This window comes from Carassius auratus, chromosome 16 (genome assembly GCF_003368295.1).
Source record: "Carassius auratus strain Wakin chromosome 16, ASM336829v1, whole genome shotgun sequence".
NCBI classification, from domain to species: Eukaryota; Metazoa; Chordata; class Actinopteri; order Cypriniformes; family Cyprinidae; genus Carassius; species Carassius auratus.
In genome coordinates, this window is record NC_039258.1 from 10,170,812 (window position 1) to 10,190,059 (window position 19,248).

The window sequence follows — 19,248 nt, forward strand, 5'->3', positions numbered from 1 at the left end:
GTGCGTGCTTGTTTGTTTTGGATTGTAGCACCATGTGGTTGAATCTGAAATCAACTGTTGTTGACTATCCTCATGCATAAAATGTATGTAAAGGCTAGATGGAGAGAGTACATAATGAGATACTGTGTGATGCTTGAATAGATGCACAAAATGTATTTGAAGAAAAAGTCTCTTAAAAACACTTATTTACAGTATTACCGTAAAGTTACATTTAACGACTTCTGCAATGTTTGCAAAATAATTTCAATGGGAAATCAGGTGTACAGAGTGCACAGTCAGGCACTTTTTAAGAAAAAGGGTAACAATAAGGTTTGAAGCTATTTTTATTAATATTTCACTAATTAGTCAGTGAAAGGAGATGCTTAACCTTCAGAAAATGGTCAATTAAGGTGTGTTTTTTTTTTTTATCAAGATGTTTTTGTGGGATTCTGGCATAGACTATGGATATCTGATGTGTTTAAAGCTATTTTTCTTGCTAGCTTTTTGCTAATTTGTATGAAAACATAGGATTTATGCTCCATTTACATTTATTACTTTAGAGTAGAAGCTTACACAAATATAAAAATATTAAGCAGGATACATAGTCAAGGGGAGAGAAAATTTAAATTCTAATTTAACTAATTCTAATTTCATTTTGTTTCTAATCTGTAGCCTATGAGTTTCCTTCATCTGTTGTAATTTATACCAGAAGATGTTTTAAAGAATGATGGCATCAGTTCACTTTACACTGATTTCCATAGTATGGAAAACAAATTCAACTTGAATAACTTGAGGGCGAGTTAATGATGACAGAGTATTCATTTTTGGGAGAACTATCCTTTTAAAAACTCGAATATATATTATAAATCAGGATTTTTGTGCAGAATAACATCTTGGAAGGGAGAGCTGGTTATGTAGTCTTAATTGGCCGTGTCACTACTACACTTTTTCATATTCATCTCGTTTTCTGACAACATAAACGTCAAAGGTTGCTTGTATTCGTACCCCATGGACTATTTTAATAACTGAAGATATCTGAATAAACAGCGGTTAAACGAGTGGCGGAAGGACGGTCACCGAAGCAATGTAAGCAGATCAGCAAGCATGCTTCAACGCCCTCTGCTGGAGAACATGGATACTCCACTCCTGCACATTTTTATTTGATTAAATGCTGTTCTTTAAACATGATGAGCAACAATAATTAAAATTTTATTCTCATTTACATTTAGAGAAAGTGTTTTCTCAGTTACTCAGAACCACAGTGTGTAGAGTTCATTATAAATATATAAACTGTGAATGTGAGAATGTGTGTATTGTTTTAGATTATGACAGTATCTTACCCTTGCCCAGCTCTTACACTTTGTCCTCTTCAAACTACCTGAAGCATGGACGTCCTGAGGCTGAAGGACGTCCTGCACCAGCTGTTCTTCTACAACAGAAAGGACTTCAGAGGATTTAGATGATCTTGGATCTCTACCATAGGGATGTGATGTAGAGAAGTCTGATCTAAAGAGGGAATATTATAATATATATTATTTTAAGGCTTTTTTTAGTGTATCAAGTTAAACTTAAATAAAATAAGAAATGTTGCTTTGACAACTAGTTACAATGATTTTACTGTTTAAAAATATTTAATTTAATTTCAGCTGAAGTTTATATTATTTAAAGTAACAAGTTTTATTTAATGTTTTTTAGTTAACTGTAATAGGCTAAAAATATTTAAATCAGTTTCTTGTGTGATCTTTAAACTGTCATTCTAAAATAGCAATATGGTCCAGTGATTTGTTTCTTCTTCTTTTTTTTTAAATCAAAACTTTTATCATTAGGCTATTTGTGATTTTACCATCAGTAAGTCTAAAAATCGATCCCACTTCACAATTCCCCTTCTCTTTACCCACGTTGTAAGTTCCTCTTCTGCTAAAATAGTGATAAAGGCCACAACTCCAAAACCTCTTCTTCTTTTTTTCTCGTCTCCCTGCATCCTTTCTCCCTCCATCTATCCCATCAGCACCAGCAGGTGTCTCATCGAGCCGCTGTAATGGGCGGGTATTTGGGGTTTTGTGTGAACGGTCCGCTTTAAACGCCTTCATTATTCGTGAAAACAGTCCCTTGATAACGCAGTTTTTTTCACTCTGATAACAGACGAGGGGAGCGCGGGGGAACAAAATAACGCGGGGTAAGTTTTAACACACGTGGTTTAAATATTTACAACATTTACTAGTTACCATATCAACATTATATTGAGAAAAAAGTGCGTCAAAAGTCTTTTGAAGATATCACCGAATACATGTGCATCTTAATAAATTAGAATATCGTGGAAAAGTTCCTTTATTTCAGTAATTCAGCTCAAATTGTGAATAAATTCAGTGCACACAGACTGTAGTTTAAGTGTTTGGTTCTTTTAATTGTGATGATTTTGGCTCACATTTAACAAAAACCCACCAATCTCATCAAATTAGAATAGGCTACTTCATAAGACCAGTGAAATAAAACATTTGTAGTGAATTGTTTTCTTTCTGGAAAGTATGTTCATTTACTGTACATGTACTCAGTCCTTGGTAGGGGCTCCTTTTGCTTTAATTACTTACTCTTTTCAGCGTGGCATGAAGGTGATCAGTTTGTGGCACTGCTGAGATGGTATGGAAGCCCAGGTTTCTTTGACAGTGGCTTTCAGCTCATCTGCATTTTTTGGTCTCTTGGTCTGGTGAGTTTGCCGGCCAGTCAAGCACACCAACACCATGGTCATTTAACCAACTTTTAGTGCTTTTGGCAGTGTGGGCGGGTGCCAAATCCTGCTGGAAAATTAAATCAGCATCTTCAAAAAGCTGGTCAGCAGAAGGAAGCATGAAGTGCACTCAACTTTCTGTTAACATGCTTGGATACAGCACTCTGTGAAAAGCTGGCTTCTTTAGCAATGAATGTTTGTGGCTTACCCTTGTGAAGGGTGTCAATGATTGTCTTCTGGACAACGTTTAGATCAGCAGTCTTCCCCATGATTGTGTAGTCTAGTGAACCAAACTGAGAAACCATTATGAAGGCTCAGGAAACCTTTGCAGGTGTTTTGAGTTGATTAACTGATTGGCATGTCACCATATTCTAATTTGTTGAGATAGTGAATTGGTGGGTTTTTGTTAAATGTGAACCAAAATCCGCACAATTTAAAGAACCAAAGATTTAAACCACTTCAGTCTGTGTGCATTGAATATATTTAATACACGAGTTTCACAATTTGAGTTGAATTACTGAAATAAACGAACTTTTCCACGACATTCTAATTTTTTTTTAAATGCACCTGTATTTATTTTACAATAGTAAAATTATATTTCTGGCTTACACATTTTTTCATTTCAGTTTTTATTACTCATTCAAAATGAGGCAAATATGCTATTATTTTAATCTTTAATTATTTATCAGTTTAGATTTTTATTTTTAAATGCTTCTGTAGCTATCAGAAGACAGTAACCTGTTTTAATTTCCAGTTGCGCAGATGGGGCAAGTTGTAACACTGCGTTACAATGTGCCCTGCTGTTTTATTCTATGACATTAGCGATGCTAATCATTGAAATTATTATTTCAAGACATGTAAAGCATTTTTTGCTCGTTTATTTGAGCCGTCCCAAGCATGGTTGCAATGTGTTCATTGTCAAACTGCAAAATTTTATTATTTTTAATTCTTAAAAAGCACCATTTTATTTTATTGACAAAATATTTTCGTTTGTCTTGTGTGTGTGTGTGTGTGTGTGTATATGTATATATATATATATATATATATATATATATATATATATATATATATATATATATATATTTATTTATTTATATATATATATATATATATTATTTCATGCAATTAAATAACATTTTAAGCTGTCATATGATCATGTAATAACCTCAGCTGTTACAATGTACCCCATGCACCTACAGAGCATGTTGTCACATTTCACGTGCAATTTTTTAGGGTAAATAAAGAAAAACCCTATACACTGTTATTATGAAAAAATATATTTGTACTAGACAAGTGTGAAATGACTGTGGATATAAAGATTATACTCTGAACCCCATGTGGATTTACACAATTTGTGTGTTACTTTGTGCCCTGCTCTCCCCTTCTCCAAAACTTCAACCAACAAAATGAGCTGAGTTCCACAGGCCTTTAAATACTAACCAATGACACGTTCTAATTGTGTCGCAAAGTCACTTTTGAATAATAAAGTTCATATCTAATATCAACTACACGTGTGTACAGTTGTTTAAAAACTAAATAAATAAACATTTTTAAAATAAATAACAACAATATAATTTTAATGTCTGATGAATTACCTTTGTTAATTTATTATTATTAATTAGTTTCGTTTAGTTTAAATTAGTTTAGCAATTAATTATTGTTGGCAATTAAATATTTAAAACTGTCATAGCAATCTCTTCTCTTTTTACCTCATCAAATAGCCTAAATAAATCAGAAAGCAGACTCAACTGTTTATGGAAAACAGTAGACTAATATATTATACACAATAAAGAACACTGAGTTGGCATTTTATTTCATCATTTTATTTATCTTATTTTAAGATAAAAACTCTGAATACACACATTAGGCTTCCCCAACTCCAAATTGTTTTAGGGTTTAGTGACATTTCTGAATAACACTCTACATTTAGGATTTACATTATGTTGTCATCTCACATCAAATTCCACCAACATTTTTGAGGATGAGTACATTTGAATGTTTTAGCAGGATTTTTGTTTACTTTTGGCAGTCTGATCTAATTTCAGTTTGTTAGACACACAGCCCAAAGGTGACACACTTGTCCTGTAAAGGTAGCACTGGCATGGAGAGCATGTGGTGCCTTGTTGACTGTAGAGCGCAGGCGCAGATCACTCTGCTCACTGAAGCATGTGGAGTGTATCCCGTTCTTTTGTCTCTCCACCTGTCCCATACGTAATTTCACTTTCATAATACTGGTGATCGACAAAGGTGCGTGCATTCTTATTTCCTGCTGATATGGGCATGTTTATGGTTAGAATATAAACTTTAAGAAAAACTTGTTATCGCTAACAGTGTTATCGCTTTATATAACAACTTAAAAAATACTTATCTGTTCAAAGAGAACACCAGCAATTCGTCGATTTTTTTGCAGTTATTCCTATTAGGGTAAATACTTAAATTATTACAGTTACCGTGCTTCAATTAGCAAAATAAAATTAAAAAAAAATGTAAATAAAATAATAGCAGTGACTAATTATCTGTAGTTGAATGCAAATTGTAGGCTATGTTTCTGCTGACTATAGTAAAATATAAAAACTTTCTTTCTTTTTTTCTATTCACTTACAGCTCCTTTGTAACAGTTTTTTTTTATATTTAGTTTGGCTTGTGTTTTAAAAAGTGCTTCCCACTTCAGTTATTGTAATATTCAAGCCTAAGCTGTTCAGAAATATATATTTTTTCTTTTAGTAGTTTCACTCTTGCAACACACACACATGAGTCAAATTTAACTCTGGAACGTCCCAGAGCAGGAAAATGAGATTATAGTGGCACACATCTCTTTTATCTGTGGTTTCCAGGGTGCATGCTTTTTTGTTTCTTCTTAGTTCCCACAACCATGCTGTTGTGTTGCTGTTGTGTTATCACTGATTTGAGGTGTTAATGTACATATTAACTTAATATTGCATCTTTAAAGTTTATCATGCATAATCTGCAATCTTAAGCAAAAATGTTTTACTTCTTACAGATTTCAGTTTGCAAACCAAGAACTAGAAATAAGAGATTTCTACATGAAAATGAACATTTTCTTCACTGATCTCTCTGTTCACAGATCTTTTGAGAGCTGTGGGTTCACAATCCTCTTGATTCCCAATGGCAGACAGTCTGCCTTCAGGATTACTGGAAGCATGCATCGTTGTTGGACCTGCAAATGATAAACTGAAGGAGGTGTCCCAGGTAAACTAAGTTCCTTCTGCGACCCTTTGTTATGAGGGGCAAGGCACCACCTTAACAACATAATGTGCATTAAACATGATGGGACAGGCCCAGAGCTTTACACTTTCTGATGGAATTCCTGATTTGGCTGCTTTTTGATTTCATTTTCAAGTTAACCCATAATTAAAAAAAAAAAAATTAAATGAAATTTTTTATAGAAAATATAATAATTCAAAGAAGCAGTTTATGAAAGGTCCCAAGGTCAAATTATTATAATTTTTTTTTTATTGTATTATTATTATTATTATTTTAAGCAACTAAAAAGTGAATATAGCTTGGTTTAGAGTTATAATTACATTCTCATCAGATTACAGTATGTCTCCAATCATATCAGTGGTCTTGAAAATGCATTGTGTCCAGTCTTTGCTGCAGGTGAATGGAAGTCCTCTCCCACAGCTGGATCCTGAGGTCCTACAGATCCATGTACCTCCATTTGTGTCTAAAGAGAGCCTCAGTGAACCAGTCGAGAGAAACTTCAGTCAGACCCAGCAACAGCGCCTCTTTGTTAAGAAGAAAAATGATATGTCTGATATTATGACTGGAAACCCCAAAGAAGTAACTACAGAGAACGTTAGTGTTCCCAAAGACCTGGATCTGGTGGCTCTGCCACAACTCTGCTTTCCAGGTGAAACAAATTTAAATTCAAAACCTTGACTGGTTGTTGAATCATGTCAGTGCCTGTTTCATGCAGGTTTTCATACATTACACAATATAATAGTATAATACATAGTATAATAGTATATCTCTGTAGAAAATGGCAAAGGTCAGATCAAAGCAGTATAAAGAGTATAAAAATAAAGGTGTTAGCTGACTAAAGAGCACTTCATACTATAAACGTAGAATAGTTCACAGTAGCTGCAACATTAGTTTAGAATGATTAGATTAGACTAACATTAATTTCTTTCTTTTAAATCAGGTGGGCTTCAGATAACTAAGAAACAAGAGGATGAACAATTTCACTTCCTAGTCTTTACTGACATGTTTGGAAACCAGTCTCATGGAGTAGTTCTCCAGTACTTTAGAGCAACACAGGTCAGAATCTTTTTTTTTTTTATTACCTAGCCTCTCATTATGGTTGTATATTGACAGATCACCTGTGCTGAATTTTACCTGCTGTTTACGAGTGTGTAACTTTAAGTTGCTCTAGTTTTTCTTAAAGTTTGTTGTATACCCCAATTCCAGAGTAGTTGGGACATTTTGTAAAATTCAATCAAATCAAGAATCTGTGATTTGTTAATTCGCTTTAACTTTTATTCAATTGACAAAAATAAAAGGAAATGTTTTCCAAAGTTTTCACTGACCAGCGTAAATGTATTTTGTAAATATGAACATATTGTGATTTTGACGGCTGAAGTGCATTCCCAAAAATTTGGGACAGAGGCAAAATAAAAGTGAAATGGTTATAAAATATCCATATTAAACTGTTTTGAAACAGTTCACTGCAAGCAGGTGAATTGGTGATAGGTCAAGGTATCATTTTTGGGTGTAAAAGGAGCATCTCAGTCTTTGTAAGCAAAGCTGGATCATCGCTCATCACTTTGTGCCAAATTTCACGAGAGAAGTGTCAAACAAATCAAAAATCAAATATAATTTTTTCTGCTAAATTTTAGACAATTGATTTGCAGCTTTTTTCTTACTATTTTGCGCGTTGTGGATTGAATATGCATTTAAAATAGTAACATTTTAATAGGCCCTATTTGGTTATTCAAGTAAGACAATGGTCATATTAGGACAATGGAAATATAAGGACAAAGTAGGACATTGGACATGCATGGATCATTCATTCCATCACATTATAGAATATAGCTCCATATGTTTATATAGAATATAAACCATATTCCACACACAAATATGAATATAATTTGTTCTGGTGATGCAGTTTTGATTTAAGACTCTGACATATTCAAACGTTTTGTTTTATAAATATAACACTGTTTACAGGAAGGGATTCAGAATGGACATCTGTCCTCGTGCAAGTCTCCACAACTCTACATTGCTTATGCAATATGTGTTATATCGAAATACCCATATTACAATGCACTCAAAGACTGTCTGTCTAGGTAAGATTTGAGATATTTATTCAGATTTATTGAAAAATAATCAAATATTTAGGAGACCGAGGAGAATATATATCAAGAGGTTTATCGGCATTACTAGACTCTGCTATATTGCCTTCATAAAATACTCAGTTTGTCCACCTTATAAGAAGAAACACATGTATCTGCATTAGATGAAGTTGAAAACTACAAACGAAAGAGCTTGGTTTGATATCACTGCAGAGCCACAGTATTCTCACTTTTTAGAGAGTCGTAGTTGTATATTAAACTGATATAGGACAAAGCAGTTTGATATAAAAAAAAAAAGACACTCTGCACATTTTCTTCCACTTCCTGACTTTTCACTTTCCCATCCGCAGCCTCTTATTTCAGCTCCAAATCTGTCAAGTGACTGATATGGAAGAGCAAGTGAGGGAGTTCTCTGCTAAACTGGCTCTAGTCCCAGTTCCTCCTCCTGGTCAGCTGTATGTGGTGGGTTCCTTTAGGCATCTAAAGTTGATCAAAATAGGAGAAGTGAAATAAAATTTTAACAAATTGCAAAAGTCTATGATATGTTATAATGTTAAGGAAAATACGTAATACATGTGAAGTATGTTTACATGATCTTTCATGTCAGATGTTCACCTTACGACCTCTGGCGATTGTCCTTCCATCCAGAGAAGATAAGTCTCATCCTGTTATCGACCTGGACCTACATCTTCCACTCCTCTGCTTCAAGACCAGAGAGCTGCTGCAGGTCAAATATAGAAAGTTAGCCGCTTGAGTGAACCCAGACAGTCTGGAAATCCAAACCAGTCAATTTTTGATTCAATAAAAATGTTACTGAAAGTTTTGATCCACATTACATAGGAAGAATGTATTATGTTTCTGTTCCCCTGCAGATCATAGCCAGTATACTCACAGAGCAGCGTATGGTGTTCTTTTCCTCGGACTGGGCCAAACTGACCCTGACCGTGGAGTGTCTCATGCTGTATATTTGGCCCCTGCACTGGCAGCACCCACTGGTGCCTATTCTGTCTCAACATATGCTGGACTTTGTCATGGCACCGACTGCCTTCCTCATGGGATGCCACATCAGCCATTATGAGGACGTTGCTGAGGTAAAGCCTAAACAATGGTCCCTATCACCTCATTAGGCTGTTCTTTAGTTCAGGGTTTTTCAAAATGGGGTCTTCATGCAATGTGGCGATAGAAGGACTGGGGAAAATTTGAGTGGACGTCTGATATCTATTAATGACATTTTGATGATGTTTTAAAATGTTACTTAATACAAAACTTTAATATATTTTATAATAATGTATAATATTTGATCATTTCTTTTAGTTTTTGGAACAATACCTTTTAATTTTGACAAATTATTCATTTTAAACTATTAATATTAATTGAATGAATTAATTGTAAATTAGCTAATTAAATTCTAAGAAGTTTTATTTTAATATTACCTTTTAATAAATATTAATATTTCTACATAGTATAATTGTGTATTTATAGATGCCTTTATGTTAGTTGCATTTAGGAACATCACTTTCCCTTGGAATTTTTACCCCGACTTTAGTTCATATCAAATTACCGTATTTTCCGGACTATAAGTCGCACTTTTTTTCATAATTTGGCTGATCCTGCGACTTATAGTCAGGTGCGACTTATTTATCAAAATTAATTTGACATGAACCTAGAGAAAATAACCAAGATAAAACATTACCGTCTACAGCCGCGAGAGGGCGCTCTATGCTGCTGAGTGCTCCTGTAGTCTACACTGAGCAGCATGGAGCGCCCTCTCGTGGCTGTAGACGGTAATGTTTTCTCTTGGTTCTTGGTTCTAAATAAATGCGAAATCGCTGTCTGTTTGTCAGTTAACTGAAGAGCTGATTCTGATCGATATCGACGAAGGCACCGTGTCCTGCTCTGGCTGTTATTACATTGACGTCCCTGACACCCCACAGGCAGCTGCTCAGCGTTTCAAGTGTCGGTAAGAAACATTAAACCAATAAATGCAGTCTTGCAAACTCTTAAGAATCTTAATTCTGTTGGAATAATAAAAATATACAAGATATTAATCAACTCACACTATCTGACCCGACCGGTGAGACTAGGGGCCTGTATGATGGTAGTTAAAAAAACGCAGGCTTACAGAATTAGTTTCAAGCTGACAACTAAAAATTCAATCAGGCTTTTCTGGTACCATGACATCAAATTTCTGTTGATCTTTCAGTTATTCTCCACTTCATTCATATGAAATGGATTTAAGGGTACTAATAATTAGACAAATAATGGTGCAAATGGTTCCTGCTAAAGCCAGCTAAACCCACTTCATGGTTTATTCCCCAGGTCCCATTATATAATTATCGGTCATGTATTTGTCAGATTTGTAATTGTTTTTTCTTTATATCTTCTTGTAGAAGGGAAGGTCTTCAATTACACTATGACCTGGAAGTGGTTCATCAGAGAATCTGTAGCAATCTTAATGAGCTGCGGATGCAGAGGAAGCGCTGGCAACACAAGCTCAATTTGGAAATACAAAACATCACCCTGGAGCTCATCGTTAACATGTTTAGGTCAGTAATAAGAGCCTGTGCAGAAAACTAGAACTGACTTTGAATCTTCTACACGTGTATGATTAAAATAATGCTTCTTTATCAAGAGATGTCAGTGATTACCTTAATAAGGAACACCGAGTTTTTAACACTGATGAGTTTCTGAAGACCAGGGAGCCAGGCGACCAGCCATTTTATAAAAAGGTGACTTTATATATAAAAACACGTCTGGTCTTCAACCTTTAGAGCTGTATGACTGATGGCTTTTTATTCATGACAGGTCTTGGAAACGCACATTTTCCACTCATTCTTGAAAGAACGTTTAAATGGAAAAATAGATAAATTTTCCCAAATGGAGGTTATCACTCAGACAGAAGACCAAAAGTAAGTTTCCGCATTATTAAAACGAATACTTTCATTCAGCGAGGATGCATTCAATTCATCAGAAGTGACAGTAAAGTCATTATATAATATATTTCCAACATATGTTGTTCTTCTGTTTAATACTTTGTTATCAATTTCTGTAGATTAAGTAGATCGATGGATTACTCACGCAGACCCACTATAAAGGAAATAGTTTCGCGAAATGGTTCTTTAGACAGCAGTTTGAGTGAACGCTTGGGCTCGAGTCTCCCTGACCTGGACAGGAGTGTCCTCAAACAGATCATTCCTGATAAGCGTAAGAGAAATGCATTTCTGTAATGCAGCTGTTTTGTGTTTAGATTACCGTGATATATTTACTGTATGTTACTAATCATCCTTATCCCAAAAGCTATGAATATACCAGTCAGGCCGGTCAAGATCCTCCAGCTTCCAGAATTCCCTTCTCCACTGAACTACCCCAACATACTCCATTACTTTGGAGATCTTATTCTCCAGCTGAACAAAGTCATATCAGCCACACCAGCTCAGGATTCCTCCCTGCTAGCACGATACTTGTACCTGCGCGGCCTCATTAACATGCTGAGTTCGAAGCGATTGGATGCCCTCAGCGACTTCCAGAACCTCTACAAAACAGATATTGAGATTTTTCCTGGAGAGCTGGTGAAGACACTGGTGGACTCTCTGCAGAACGAGGAGAAAGTCCAGGCAGAGAAGAGATCTGAGCTCAAACGGCTCATCTGTCAGGTGAAGAACAATGAAAAGAGCGAGCATGAGGAATCTGACTATCACGTGAAGAAGTTCGAGCTGCCCAAGAGCCCCATGCAGCTGGAGGAGTTTGTGAAGTGTGCTCAGCAGTCTGGTATTGTGCGGGACATGGCCACTTCACAGAGATTGTTTGAAGCTCTCACTGTCGGTAAGTTTGAGCTGTATTATGTCATTGTAGAGGTGCAAAATATTACCATATAAGTTGGTCAGTATTTGGCATACACTGCCGTTCAAAATTTGGGGTTCAGTAAGATTTTTCATGTTTTTGAAAAAAAAAGTTTATTATGCTCATCAAGGCTGTATCTATTTGATTAAAAATACAGATTTTATTTTTTAATTTTTGAAATATTATTGCAATTTAATTTAAAATTGAGGAAGAAAAGCTGTCATGCCATCATTATTCCAGTTTTTTCAGTGATCCTTCAAAAATCATTTTAACATGCTGATTCATAAACAGTGTTGGAAAATATATTTTTTGCCATCTGTGATGGATTCTTTGATAAATAAAAAGTTAAAAAGTTAAATTCCCTGTTGCAATATACACTAGTATTCAAAAGTTTAAGGACCGTAAATCTTTTCTTTCTTTCTGTGAAATTAATACTTTTATTTGGCAAGGATGTGTTAAAAGGATGTGTTTAATTGATATTTAATGTTTATCAAACCTCAAAATGAATATTCATTTTCTAATTCTAATATCATCAAATTCAATTCTAATATTTTAAAAATGTATAATCTATCAACTATATATTATAATTTTGCTTGTAGTATTTTGTTTTAATGTATTTACGTAGACAAAAGTAGGTAATACAAATAAATTCAAATATAAAATATAATTAAAAATATGACAAATAAAATACAAATATTCTGCTATTTATTGTGACGCTATCTCAAATTATTTGTTACAATATACTTGTTCTTCTCAGGTGGGCCGCAGCAGATTCATCCAGAGATGTTCCGAGTGTTTTATAACTTCTGGAAACAGGCCGAGGCAGAAGCTCAGCACATTGACCTGCCTGCTGAGGTCCTGGAACGCCTAGACAACAGTGAGTGTGTGTACAAGCTGTCCAGCTCCGTCAAGACCAGTTATGGTGTCGGTAAAATTGCCATGACTCAGAAAAGGCTCTTTCTGCTGACCACAGGCAGATGTGGATACGTTGAGATTACCAAGTTTAGGGACATTGAGGTTTGTGAGTCTTTATACCCGCAATATTACTTTTGAAATGAGAAGTGGTAACCGTGTGAATCATGTGAACCCAGGAAGTAAAGATCTCCACTGCTTCATTCCCGCTTTTGAGGATCCCATCTCTAAAGATCAAGAACAGCCTAAAGAGAGAGATATTTGAGGCTAATTTGAAATCTGAGTGTGAACTGTGGGTCCTGATGGTCAAGGAGATGTGGGCTGGGAGATTGATGGCAGACAATCATAAGGTAAAGTTCACCGTAAACTGTGAAATATCTAAAGGCAAGGCAAGGGAAGTTTATTTATATTGCACATTTTGTACATAAAAGTAATTCAAAGTGCTTTACATAAAAGAAAGTAAAATAATCATAAAGAACAAAAATAAAACAAGCAATTTGTTCCAATGATTTAAAAATTGACTTATTTAAAATGAATTAAAAACAGTAAGAAATAGAAAATGATTTCACATAAAATACAGTGTGATGTATTTTGATTCTAAAGCTGGAATCAAAACATGAAATATAAAATCAACCATTTCTTGCCAGCTTAATAATAGAATCAAATATACATGCCATTCAAACGATGGGATCGGGTCTTTCAAAAGAATGTAAACACTGCATTTGTTTGATCAGAAAACAGTAAAAACTGTTATATTGTCAAAAACAATCGTTTTATATTTAATACATTTTAAAATGTCATTTATTCCTGTAATTTTCCGCAGCCATTACTCCAGTCTTCAGTGTACCTTCAGAAATAATTCTGATATGCCGATCTATCACTGAAGAAAATACTTATTATTATCAATGTTCAAATCTGAAAATTTTGTGGATACATTTTTTTTTTAATTCAGGATACTGTTTCTTTTATTTGAAATAAAAAAATTTGCAACAATGGAAAAGTCTCACTTTTGATCAACTGAATGTGTCCTTGTTGAATAAAAGTATTAATTTAACAAAATCTTATTGAACCCAAACTTTTTACTAATAAGGTATTAGAGATTCAAATAATTAAAATGACAACTTGATGAATGAGGAAATGATACTTTAAAAAAGATAAGAATTGTATATAGTATTATATAATGTATATAGGTTCATAAATATATGGAGCAAATAGAAAACCTTTGCCAAAGGAATTTGCAGTTGTTTCTAACAGTAGCAGGGTGTGTTTAGGGTGTCTACCAACAGCTGTTAGAATAATGCAAGTTTTCACAATCACATACATGCTTTGATATGCCCAACTAGTTCATTCCTATTGCCTGCCATCAGATAAACATTTTTAACTAGATGCACATTGTTCAATGTGTGTGTGTTTTCAAGTATTCAAGTTTCTGTTTCTGTTTCTTTGTTTGAGGAGATGACTGTTATTCCTTTTCTAGATCACTGCATGTTTCAACCACAAATGCACAAAGTACTTGAGTTTGTGATAAGTGAACTCTTGTGTTTATCAGGACCCTCAGTATGTGCAGCAGGCACTGACCAATGTCCTGCTTATGGATGCAGTGGTGGCCTGCTTACAGACACAGAAGGCTGTTTGTGCTGCCTCCAAATTGGCATATTATGAAAAGCGACGACAGCAAGGTGTGTCTCACTCCCTACATGTATGATGATAACAAGACAGTTGTATTAAAGTCTCCTGTCTTCATTCCCACAGTCCCCATGATCATCCCCAGACCCACAGCAGAGGCGCTGAAACACAAGATCAATCCGTCCCAGAACATGACGAAGCCTCAGTCTGTCGATGTCTTGCTCTACACTCCAGGTCTGCATGTAGGAGTATTTGGTGAAATAGTTAAAGGGATAGTTCACCCCAAAATTTTAATTCTGTCATTAATTACTCAACTTCATGTCATTCCAAATCATTTTTGGGTGAACTATCCCTTTAAGTTATATTAATTGTCTGATCTGATTTTGTTAGATTATGATACACATTATTTCAGTTTAAAATTGCATCATTATACACATTATTTAAGACTGGAAAGTTACTGAACAGATACTGAACAAAGCTACATATTATTTTAAAATGAACATATGCATGTTATCAAAACTAAAGTTTCCAGTGGCATGTGTATGTGTATGATTCCTGGGCTGTTTGTTAAGGCAGCGTCAAATAAGAATTTTTATTGGTGCGTAATTGTCGACCTGAATGCTTCTCCACGTGCTCCACACTTGAAAGCCTTCAGATAACCCATATTTAAGCCTTGACTTGGAGTATGTAGACAATAAAATGTGATTATGCAGTCAAGGATTGCTACTGTGTGCTTAGATCCCAAGCAGAATGATGAACAGGAGCTTTTTTTTCCCCACTTATACATAAACTGTGTTTGTGTAAGGTTTAATGAAATTAACTTTTTTTTTACTTCTTCCAGGCCAGTTAACTTTCCCAGACAGAGATGTGGATGGAAACCCTAAACTTTGGTGTGCTCTCAGCTGTGGGAAAGTGGTCGTGTTTGATGCTGTCAGTTGGTCCCTGAAGCAAAACTGCATTCATTTAGGAGAATCTCGACTGGTAAGATGCTGCTGTATGATTTTAAGCAATTTGATTTAATGTATTAAAGATGATAGAAAGGTTCAGCAAATCTGATGTTTTCTGTATTTAGTGTTTTTCAAGTTACAGACCCCTTCGTCTTTTTCTTTTAGCCACAGTAAGTTGTGTATGATGCCACCTTGTGGATTGGAAACTTCTTGCAGATTTGTTCCCCAGTGTCTTATACTTCTGGCTGTAGTTTTTGGGTCTGTGGAAGAGTGAAAATTAAAGTTAATTCTAAAAACAGATTTCAAACAGCAGTCTTTGTTTTGTGCCCAGAACTGCATGATGGGATTGGACCAGGAGCAGGTGTGGATTGGTTCTCAGGACTCCGTTATTTACATAATCAACACTCGCAGTATGCTGTGCCATAAACAGCTGACTGAGCACCATTTTGAGGTCACAGACTTCGCCCTGGAGAAACTGAACCCTGAGAACAGATCAAGGTGAGTATGGGACAGTAACAACATTCGCTCGGTCAATATCCTGGCTGCTTATGGATCAGACCGACTGCATTGTGTTCATTCTTTATATGAAGTTATAAATAAGATATATATAACATATACACACATTTTAATTATATATTTTATTATTTATTAGTACATTTAGTTTATTATAGATTGATCAAAAATAAAGAGAAATATGATTAACTCCAAAAATACAATTAACAGTGTCACCAGCAGATGGCAGCATTGTTTGTGATATTTTCTGTATATTTGGCAGCTGAGGTTGAGAATAGAGATCACACTGTGAAGAAATGTCATTTTGATGTGTTCTCCAAGCCAAGCGCAGGTGTATTCCTGTAGTGCAGATGGCACTGTGATCATTTGGGACATCCCTTCTCTGAAGGTGAAGAGGCAGTTTCATCTGTCCTGTGACAGACTGCAGTCCATTCAAGTCTACAATGATGTCTTATGGTGTGGTACGTTTGTCATCAGCCTGTTGTTAACTAGAAACTCTAATTTATAGTATAGCGTTTTTACATACATTTTACAAAAAGTGTTCAGATGGCCATTTTTTTTCTTTCAATGGATAGCTTGATAGACATTATTGAGGTTAATCAGAATATATATATATATATATATATATATATATATATATATATATATATATATATATATATATATATATATATATATATATATATATATATATATATATATATATATATATGAATTTAGTTTGTTGTTTGTAAAGGTGCTAGAGATTGTGTCATGAAGCTGAGTCCCAGTGGAGCTTTGCTTTGTAAGATTTTCCTCCCAGATGAAGTGAAGACCACATCCTTCAGCAGGGTCACACTGCTTATAGAGGTTTGTATCATCTTTATGGTCTTATGGTCTGTAACCAAATATGACCCCTAAATATGATGATCCCTCTTCCTAAAATACACATACACACACACACACACATAAATATATATACTGTGTGTGTATATATATATATATATATATACCATTTATACTGTAAAAATGAGTCTTTATACATAAATACAAAAGGCATGTTTTTAAATTATAAATCTTTATTTTTCTGTGAATGTGATGTGTTGCAACTTTATGTTGTTTTAGTGTGTATTTTTTCACATTTAGAACATTTGACACCCAGACAGTCAGAGAGGTCAGCCATGCCACTAAATGGTGTGCAAAAGATTGCATAAAATGATAGTGTACTCAGATATAATCAACGAACTCAGGCTCTTGTTGTGCATTTTTATAGAAAAGACAGATCTGGACAAGTTTCACAGACTCAGCAGAGCTTTGTGTATGGGACTCCAGTGACCCTGTCAAACCACCTAAATGGGTCACACTCCCCAACTGTAGTGGGGTCACCTGTATGATCAGAGTGAAAGATCGAGTAAGATGTGACCTTTTACATGACATTTCCATGGTCATACCATACATATATATATTTACACACACCCAAGACATGGTCTCCTCTTTCTCTTTTATTAGGTCTGGATTGGTTGCAGTGGAGGGTCGGGCCTCAGTAATGTTATGGGGAAGATCTTTGTGTTGGACTCTGAGAGCCTGACGGTTGAGAAGGAGCTTGAGGCCCATGAAGACTCTGTTCAAGCTCTCTTCTCAGCAGAGGACCGATACATACTCAGCGGCTCTGCAAAACGTGATGGCAAAATCGCCATCTGGAGAGTAGATTAAACAAATTGACACAACTTGATTGTAAGTTTTATCAGCTTCAGAAACAGGTGCATCAGGATATATGACATGCAAGTTGTTCCGTAGCAGTCTTAGCTTAGGGGAAGAAATGTATATGCTGTTTTCCTTAAAAAAAAGTGTCATGTAATGAGACTTCTACAAGGATTCTATTCTACAAATAGTCCTATGTTAAGAATGCTATGATCTCAACGTTCTCTTTGGAAATATATTTCTTACGGCTTGTAGCTGTAAAACATAATAAAGTTTTATATCTTTTGGAATTAATTTGAAAGCTTTCAGTCTTTTGAAAGCTGTTCTTATTTCAAGAAAGCTGAATATAGAATCGGGTGAGGTTTGTGGAGCTGCCATGTACACAATTTCCTGAAAAGCCCTGGATCAAAGGGAATTGAGGTCCAAACACCAGCACTGCCTGAGGATGGACTGCAGCCATAATGAGTAGATTGTGTAACAGTGTGCCAGTCCTTGTGGTGTCTCTGGAGTGGCTTGTAAGAGTGTATGAAACCCTCTTTGATAGACACTACTGTCTCGGTTTTTGTTATTGTAGATCGTATTTATTTTATATCTGAAATGTTTTGGGGGAATCTCACACAGAAATGCCTGGGTTGTATTAATTGTCTTGTTTTCTCTTTCTTCTTTTTATATTTGCATGAAGTAAAAGTGTAGTAAATATGTCGATTTTGTTTTTTTTAGATACATTGTAGGCCTGGCTAAAATTGTGCTTGCATTTTAACAATATGTGACCCTGGACAACAAAACTATAATAAGTAGCACAGGCATATTTGCAGCAATAGCTAACAATGCATTGTAATTGTAAAAAATTATTAAAGGTATTAAAATAGGATATTATAACTATCATGTTCCATGAAGATATTTTGTAAATGTCCTACCGTAAATATATCAAAATGAATTTCTGATTAAATAAATTTTTCCCTTCATTTGGACAACTTTAAAGCCGATTTTCTCAACAGCAAAAAAATTCTGCACCCTCAGATTCAGATTTTCAAATAGTTGTATCTTTAAAAAAAAAAAGAATAAATTCAGTACAACATCAGTAATAATGCCCTTGATTTTAATGTATTTTATCCATTACAATAATGAGAACAAAGAGGTACATTTGTGTTTATTAATAAATAAGATTTAAAAAAAAATAATAATTAGTAAAAACAGGCTTCTTTTTTCTCACAAATTACAATATCTCACAAAATATATTTATTTTCTTCTTCTGATTTTGAGGTTTATGCACCAATAGGACAGAAATGTGCTATACAAGTTTCATTAGATTAATTTCACATTGCACCAGAATCTCCTCCTATATCAACCTCTTTTTTTCCCTTGAGAACACAGATTATTGAATGTCATGACTTAAAATTAGCAGTACTGATGTAGAGTCTGTGTTTGTCTTTAATATTCAAATAAATATGACTTAATAAACATGGAGCTGTTCTGCATCAGCCCCTCTCACTCTGGAGGTGTTTGCAGAAGGGGCCCTTGGCTTGATTTCTGCCACCCATGCAGAGGACAGTGATTGGCTGATGTGTAACTTTCTGACACTGGTGTCAGCCATCTACTGTCAGACGTCATTGGAAGGAATTTTGGGGATGTGTCTGGAAGACAAAGCCAGCACACATCCATCCTGTGCCTAAGTCCCTGGTGTGTGTGTGTGTGTGTGTGTGAGTAGGCG

At 35.0% G+C, this 19,248-nt stretch overlaps 1 protein-coding gene across 1 annotated transcript; it reads left to right on the forward strand.

Annotated features, from left to right (window-relative positions):
• The first annotated feature begins 1,658 nt into the window (after positions 1-1,658).
• On the forward strand, positions 1,659-18,446 carry dennd3b (DENN/MADD domain containing 3b). The gene is made up of 24 exons (XM_026283956.1): positions 1,659-2,155; positions 5,790-5,914; positions 6,314-6,578; positions 6,870-6,985; positions 7,895-8,013; positions 8,370-8,481; positions 8,627-8,746; positions 8,892-9,110; positions 9,864-9,979; positions 10,410-10,565; positions 10,652-10,748; positions 10,825-10,928; positions 11,072-11,223; positions 11,317-11,841; positions 12,617-12,876; positions 12,951-13,121; positions 14,321-14,450; positions 14,524-14,631; positions 15,239-15,378; positions 15,676-15,842; positions 16,179-16,318; positions 16,594-16,706; positions 17,110-17,247; positions 17,346-18,446. The coding sequence occupies exons 2-24, from the start codon at positions 5,831-5,833 to the stop codon at positions 17,547-17,549; spliced, it is 3,756 nt and encodes a 1,251-aa protein (XP_026139741.1). The 5' UTR covers positions 1,659-2,155; positions 5,790-5,830; the 3' UTR covers positions 17,550-18,446.
• Positions 18,447-19,248: the final 802 nt, after the last annotated feature.

Excerpts from the sequence above, each read along its gene's own strand:
- dennd3b (XM_026283956.1), top strand. The coding sequence starts at position 5,831 with ATGGCAGACAGTCTGCCTTCAGGATTACTGGAAGCATGCATCGTTGTT. Across the intron at positions 6,579-6,869 it reads GCCACAACTCTGCTTTCCAG|GTGGGCTTCAGATAACTAAG; the intron begins GTGAAACAAATT and ends CTTTTAAATCAG. Across the intron at positions 11,842-12,616 it reads GTTTGAAGCTCTCACTGTCG|GTGGGCCGCAGCAGATTCAT; the intron begins GTAAGTTTGAGC and ends TGTTCTTCTCAG.